General features: G+C 44.3%; 1 protein-coding gene across 1 annotated transcript in view; it reads left to right on the top strand.

Annotated features, from left to right (window-relative positions):
- The first annotated feature begins 4856 nt into the window (after positions 1-4856).
- The window catches only part of RASA1 (RAS p21 protein activator 1), a 196979-nt gene continuing 193828 nt past the window's right edge, over positions 4857-8007 (top strand). Inside the window, exon 1 of the mRNA XM_007943392.2 lies at positions 4857-5374. Within this exon, the coding sequence (XP_007941583.1) occupies positions 4857-5374 (518 nt within the window). The remainder of the gene's footprint in view (positions 5375-8007) is intronic.

Raw genomic sequence — 8007 nt, 5'->3', positions numbered from 1 at the left:
ATGCCAATGGAAGCAGCAGTCAGGACATTAGACGACGTGTAGCATTGGGAACGTCAAGTGCAAAGGAACTGTTTCAAGTGCTGAGGAGCAAGGATGTCTCCTTGAGGATTAAGGTGTGCCTGACACAAGCCATGATATTTCCAATTGCCTCTTATGCATGAGAAAGCTGGACAATGAATAAGGAAGACCGAAGAAGAGTTGAATCTTTTGAGTTGTGGTGCTGGCGAAGAATGCTGAAAGTACAATGGACTGCTAAAAGAACTAACAGATCTGTCCTGTAGGAAGTGCATCCGAAATGCTCCTTGGAAGCGAGAATGGCCAGACTTGGTCTCACCTATTTTGGTCATGTTGTCAGAAGGGACCATTCACTGGAAAAGGATGTCATGCTTGGTAGGGTGGAGGGTCGATGAAAGAGGGGTAGGCCTTCAATGAGATGGATTGACACGGTGGCTGCAATGATGGGCTCAAGTATAGCAGGGACCATGGAGCTGGTGCGGGATCGGGCAGTGTTTCGTTCTGCTGTGCATGGGGCCCTATGAGTCGGAAATGGCTCGAAGGTACCTAAAAACAACAACATACCTATGGTTATAACCCCATTTGGGAATGAGTTTCTTTTTTATGTTAATGAGATAATATTAGTGTAGGAAGGAGCTCTGGTGGTGCAGTAGTTGAGTTCTCTTGGTTGCTAACCAAAGGGTTGGTGGTTCAAACCTACCAGTCTCCATGGAGGATGGGCAGTATGCTCTCATAAAGATTAAAGCAAAAGCAAACCTAACCAGTTGCTATGGAGTCAGTTCTGACTCACAGTGACCCCATATCCAAACCAAAGCCACTCCCATTGAGTCTATTCTGACACATGGTGACCCCTATTGGGTTTCCAAGGCTGTAAATCTTTACATATTATGTAGATTGCCTCATCTTCCTCACAGAAAAGCTGGTAGGTTTGAGCCACGGACCTTCAGATTAGCAGCCAAATGTCTTACCCACTACACCACCAGAGCTCCTTAGTGACCCTATGTTATTGTTATGTGCTGTCGAGTCGGACCCAACTCATAGCATCCCCTCCTTGGGTTTCCGAGGCGGTATCACTACGGAAGTAGATTGCCCAACCTTCCTTCCGAAGACTGCCCCATAGGGTTTCTACTAAAAGAGGTGACAAGGTATACTCTATACATTTACTTCACAAGTTTGTATAGCCCTGTTTACCAAGTCAGTAATAAACAAACTCTTATGTAGTAGTCCTGAAAACTCCTTCAGAGTGCTACCTCTTACCCAGTGTATCACCTGGGAGAGTGAAGATGGACTAGTCAGTCACCAGAACAGTAGTTCTCAGTGAGTCTCAGACCATAAATATCCCAGGAACTTGTTATAAATGCACATTTTCAGACCCTCTCTGAATCAGACCTTCTGAACTGTGGGCCAGAGGGCTCAGTTATCTATAATCTTTTCGTAAATCTCCAAGTACTGGTCTGTTCACTTGAGTTTGAGAACTACTGAACTATATAAAGTATGCTAAATCAAGAAAGGGAGCTCTGGTAGCGTAGTGCCTAAGGCACTTGACTGCTAACCAGAAGGCTGGTGGTTCAAACCCATCAGCCACTCCTCAGAAGGAAGTTGGGGCAATCTACTTCCGTAGTGATACTGCCTCGGAAACCCAAGGAGGGGTCGCTGTGAGTCGGGTCTGACTTGACAGCACATAACAACAACAACAACAATCAAGAAAGATGTATACAATACCTGAAAAAGATGTGAAAGAAGAATGGATGAGAAAGCAGACTGAACGTCATTCATTCATTAGGTGGTCGGTTAAGAGATGTGTTGGGTTCCCTGCTAGTCTACAAAGGAGATTAGAAAATGAGAAAGAACACAGTAGTTTCATAATACTTAAAAGAATAATGAAGTACTATTTATGGTGATTCCCTGATAAAATTTTTTTTTCTTTTTTAACTTGGAGCCTCAGAGTTAAGAGACCATTGAAGTAACAACTCCATTTATTGTTTAATGCAAGAATCCCAAGTACAACATTTGCAACAAGTTTTCTTATAGCCTTTGCATTAATGGTCTGCAGTGTGATAGCATCTGTCTTAGTTCTCTAGTGCTGCTATAACAGATATACCACAAGTGGGTGGCTTTAACAAACAAAAATTTATTTTCCCACAATTTAGGAGTTTAAAGTCTAAAATCAGGGCACTGGCTGTAGGGGAAGACTTTGTTGGCTCTAGGAGAAGGTTGTTGTCTCTTTAACTTCCATTCTTGGTTATCTTTACATGGTGTTACATCTATCTTCTCCCATCTCTGCTTGCTCAGTTGTTTCTCTCTTTTATATCTCAGAAGATATTGACTTAAGACACACCCTCCAATAATCAAACTTGTACCAAGCTGTTGCTGTGAAGTTGATTTCTACTCATAGCGACCCTATAGCAACCCTATAGGACGGGGCAGAACTACCATATGAGGTTTCCAATGCTGTAATCTTTATTGGCAGGAGAAAGATTTGGCAGTCTGCTTCCATAAATATCTAGAGTGCACCCTGTCACCTCTTTTAGTGATTTTTTTTCTCTTTTTCCCAGGCCTCTATTACAGCCCCACCCTCATCTACAATGTGCTTCTATGTTGGTTTGATTATCTTTATCAGAGAAAATATTGATCTCAAAAATCAATATTCAATAGTATTCAATGTGATATTCCTCCTGTGAAAATCTTAAAAAAGAATAATATGTGAATCTAAAAGGGTAAATTACCAATTGTATTAGTTTTCCAGGACTGCCATAAGTACCACAAACTAGATGGCTTAAAACAATATAATTCATTCTTTCATAAGTCTGAAGTAAAAATGTTGGCAGGTCCATGCTCTCTCTCCTAGCTGCTTCTGATGTTTGTCAGCACTTTGGCATTCCTTGGCTTGTAAATAGATCACTCCAATCTGTCTCCATTATCACATGGCCTGCCTGTGTCTTTGTGCCTAAATTTCCCTCTTGTAAGGACAGCAGTCCTTTTAGGTGTAGGGACCACTCTAACCCAGTGCAATCTCATCTTAACTTGATTCTATCTGCAAAGACTCTATTTCCAAATAAGGTCACATTCACAGGTTCTGGATGAAAACGAATTTTCTGGGGAATAATCTCTATCTAACCCAATAAACCAATAGTGTAATCTCAAATAATGGGAATGAGTCTATCACATACATTAATGCATACAATAGTTTATATATTCTAGTAAAGAAGGTAAAACCACTTCTGTCTTTGGCCATATTAAGGATTTGATTTGTTGATAATTCTTGAAATTTCGTATAATTTGCAAGTTAGTATCTTCTCGATATTTGCTTTGTTGAAGGTGCTGTCAATTCATATGTTCACCATGCCTAAATTTTCTGCACCAGCGTGAGGAGGAAAGCATGATTAGTGTTGACTCTGGCACCTCCTTCACACACTCCTTCCTTAGTACTAAGGAGATTTTCAATGACACAGATAAATGTATGTGTGTGTGTTAAAATAACAAAACATGCAGTGGCAGAAATCTGACTTCACAATCCCATTTATTTCTACCAAAGTTCTTGCCTTCCCCATATGGTACCCTTTATTTCGTTTTTTTCTTTCGGGTTCCACAATGTATTTATAACAGTCGTACTGTGCTTTATATCATACAACGAAAATGAGGAAAACATTAACGGTACAGCCTGGGCCTTGGCAGCAGCATTTGCAACGCCCCCCTCGCGCCCCCACGGCTGTCTTGTATCTGCGTCTCTGGCTAAGGCTGTTTTATTTAAAGGTCAGGAAGTTAGGAATTGGCTTCTTGGCACGGTCCTTTCCCTTTCCACTTCCTCCTTGTCGCTCTCATCTCTCCCGTTTTCAACGCGCTGATGGGCCGCGTGCTCAGGTACTCGCCTCGCTTCCTTCTCCCGATCTCCTCGGATGCCGGCGGGCAACCACCGGCCAGGCTTCGCGCGGTCCCTTTGGTAAGCGCGAGGCAAAGCAGGCAGTCCTCAGGCTCATCAAACAAAGCCCGGGGAGGCAGGCGCGCGCCGCCGGCGACACCAAAAGAACAGAGCACACAATCAGGCGCTCGGAATCCGAGCGGGACAGCAAGCCCGGCCACGCGCCGCGCGCCCCCGCTGCTTCCTTCCCTCCCTACGCTGCCTTTTCCTCCCTCCAGGCCTAGTCCCCCCAACCCCGCCCGTGCGCCAGGAATGCGCCTGCGCAGAAACTGCTTCCCCCCCACCCCCCGCCCTTCCTTCCCTCGGTTCCTCCTCCCCGGTCCCACCTTCCTTTCTCTCTCTTCGGGTTTCACTAACTCAGAGCTCCAGGTTGTGAGCAGTTCAGTCGATTTCCCCAGCACCCCGCCCCCCTTCTTCCTCCTTTCCCCACCCCTCCCATCTCTAGCCTGGTGAACGATGATGCGGCTACAGTGGCCCCAGCCCCAGCAGAGGCACCAGCGGTGGCTGTGGTCGGGGTGGCTGGTACTCGGGTGGTGAAGAGGCAGTGGCCGCAGTAGCTGAAGGAGCGGCAGCCGCCCCAGTCTCTTCCCTTCCTCTTTGGTGCAGCCAGGAAGTTTTTCGCTTCTGTGCATGTGTGCGTGCGTGAGTGTGGGTGTATGAAGTGAAGGTTTGGGTGGCGTTTGTGCAGACGCTGGTTTTTTGCCCACTTCGCTTCCCGTAACCCGGGCAGCGCCAGAGCCTTGGCTGTGGGCTGTGGCCCGAGGAGGGGGCGCGGCGGCGGGCTCTCTCCTTTTGTTGTTGTTTCCTCCGCCTGGGGAACTGAAGGGGGAACGCGCCTGGGTGGGGCGACTCGGAGCCCGGGCCTGGTGGCCCCCGGGACTCCCGGACGGGCAGTATAGGGCAGAGTAGAGCGGGCTTCAACATGATGGCGGCCGAGGCCGGCAGTGAGGAGGGCGGCCCGGGGACCGCCGGGGCAGGAGGAGGTGGCGCGGCTGCTGGCTCGAGTGCCTATCCTGCTGTGTGTCGGGTGAAGATACCTGCGGCCCTTCCTGTGGCAGCGGCACCCTATCCTGGGGCGACGGAGTCCGGAGCGGTCGGGACTTTGGGTGGCGGAGTCTCATTCGGGCCAGGCTTCCAAGGAGTCGGATCTGTGGCGGGGGGACTAGGGGGAGCCGGACTGTCAGGGGTTGGTGCTACTGTTGGCGTAGCTGGTGCTGCTGCCCCCGGCCCTGGTGGGGACATGGCTGTAAGCAAGGGGACCACTTCGTTGCCTTCTGAGACCCTAGGGCCAGGCAGCGGTTTTCCCCCTCTGCCGCCCCCTCCTCAGCTGCCTGCTTTGGGCGCGGGCTTGGGGACAGTGGACGAAGGTGACTCTCTGGATGGACCAGAATATGAGGAAGAAGAGGTGGCCATCCCGCTGACCGCTCCTCCAACTAACCAGTAAGTCAAAACTGCTGTTCGGGAAGAGAGCTTAAGGAAAAAGTGGGGAGTTTAAGGAGGGGAAACGTACCCTTTTTTTCCATCAGTGATTTGTTCTGGGAAAAGTTATGAAGTTTCATGTTGCATGTGCGCGAATTTAATTTTACCACCCATTTTCCTTACATGCGTACTCCCTGGTGTTTTCGTATATTTATTGCTCCTTTGGGAAGACATAAAATTTTAAAGATGGGAAGCATGGGAAAATATGTATTCAGTGAGAACCGGATATGATTCTGCCCCTTCCAAGTTGAGGTGGTGTCCTGGGATTCAGCTGAGCTTGCAGCTATCATGGCACTCATTGAATATGTTAACCTGTGTGTGTTCCCAGAAGCTTTTGAGCATTGGATTAACATCATTTGAACATGCATTGGTTGGAAGGCTTTGTTTTTGTTGCACTGCAAATCCCAATTTTGTCCACTGAAAGCCTAGTGATTCAGAAACGTCTTTGGATCACTACATCAGAGAGAATTAGGAAAGCTGTTCTGTGAATTACAGGTGTGATTAGGGTCCATACGCCAACAATTTCTGTAGTTGAGACTCTGTAAGTACAATATTGAAGCAAAACAAAATTATTAGTGCTTCTTTTCAACACTTTTTGTTGGTGGCCAATACAATATTCTGTTCAAAAATTAATCTTGTCCCTCTGCTGCATAACATAAAGGACCAATAATTTTTGTATGTTAGTACTTTCCCCTTGTTCTTTTAGTAAGTGAACTTAGGTAGGCATTTATAAAAGTTGACCTTGATGAGACAAAAATGTTGATGAAAATGGAAATAGTAGGCAACACTTGTTTTATAGACTCCTCATGTCAGTGTTCATTGACAGAATTTCAACAAACTTGATGAGGAAAAAAGATTTGGTTAATATGATGACAGTCATTGGACAATTGGAAGTCTTTTTGGATAAACTTACATAGAAGATTTAGAAAGAATGTAAAAAAGAAAAAAGAACTTTATTAGGAAAAGATTCTGTAATACCAGTCCATTTTTGTTACGGCTGCATCTCCTGATACTTAAGGTGGAAAAGTAAAGTTAGTCCTATTTCGGTATGTTGTTGTTGTTGTTTTGTGCCGTCGAGTCGGACCGGACTCATAGTAACCCCTCCTTGGGTTTCCGAAGCAATATCACTACGGAAGTAGATTGCCCCATCTTCCTTCTGAAGAGTAGGCTGGTGGGTTTGAATCACCAGCCTTCTTGGTCAGCAGTCAAGTGCTTTAGGCACTATGCTACTAGAGCTCCCATAGAGGTGTTTAATTCCTTTTACATTATTCAATATAGAGTTCAATTTTTTTGTATAATTTTATTCCAACTTATGCTCTATGTATATATTACAGATATTTCTGAGGGGAAGTGTTATGACTTTATTAAAAATTCCAATTTTAAGGCACTTGACTGGTACCAGAAGGTTGGCAGTTCAAACCCACCATCCACTCCTCTGAAGGAAGATTGGGCAATCTACTTCCCTAGTGATACTGCCTTGGAAACCCAAGGACGAGTTGCTAGGAGTTGGATCTGACTCCATGGCAGTGGTTGCATGCGTGCTTACATATTATCAAGTCTTTTTGAAAAAAAATCAGTTAAGTAATTATTAAGGACTCAGGACATGCTCAGCACTATGGTAGTAATGAACAAAGTGTAACTTTTCCTACCAAAATTATCTAGTTTTATGTTGATTCACAACTGAATTGAATTAGGCATATTGGTATATAGTAATTCTCAACTATTTTTAATAATAAGTATGAATGAAGGTATCCTCCATTTCTAGTATGTTCTTAAAATTTGTCATTAAAAGTACAAATTTCTCTCTTTCTTTTTATCTTATCTACCAATCCAAAGTCACTGAAGGCAATACAGAGTAGTGGTTAAGCATGCCAGTTCAGAAGTTAGTCAAGATTTGGTTTGGAACCCTGATTCTGCCACATACTAGCTTGTGATGTTGATTAGGTCAGTTTTTCTATCTATGAAACAGGGATCATAAGGGTACCTCTGTCATATGGTTGTTTTGAAGGAGAACCCTGAAAATATTCAGCACAGTGTCTGGTACTTAATAAGTGTTCAACTAATAGTCCCCTAAGATAACAAGAGTATAATTTTATTATAGTTAAATTGCCTGCTAATTCTTTTAGTTTTGTATGGAGACTTCTTCATTAATAAATATTTTAGAGACTGTTTTGCTCTACCATGTCTACCATGATTAATTACATTAAAAACTTTATTTTAACTTCTTGAAGGCTTCCAGAAATAGGTTAAGCAATTTTAGAGGTAAAATTCAAGTGTTTTCTATAAATTCTAATTTTAAAATAGTAAAAAAAGTCTTTATGATTTGGTTATATAGTATCAAATCTTTTCTAAAATTATTGAAGAAATGGTCTTGGACTAAATAATTACTAAGTTTAAGGTCACAGATTTGAGTCTACAAGTGGTAGACTTAGGTGTCCCTGGTCGTGGGATCCAATTTGTATTCAGTTGGTTTTGTACTGTGCAAAAAGGGCAAGGAGGCCACATATTCTGACCTCCTCTAATCCCACAAGAGGAAGACAGGATTACCAGCAGTAACCCAAGGCCTATTACTGCAAGGCCAGACATGCTGCCTC

This window comes from Orycteropus afer, unplaced genomic scaffold, assembly GCF_000298275.1.
Source record: "Orycteropus afer afer isolate SDZICR_OR568_19922 unplaced genomic scaffold, OryAfe1.0 scaffold00105, whole genome shotgun sequence".
Taxonomy (NCBI): domain Eukaryota; kingdom Metazoa; phylum Chordata; class Mammalia; order Tubulidentata; family Orycteropodidae; genus Orycteropus; species Orycteropus afer.
The sequence above is the reverse complement of the archived record's forward strand: the minus strand, read 5'-3'. Positions and strand labels throughout refer to the sequence as shown.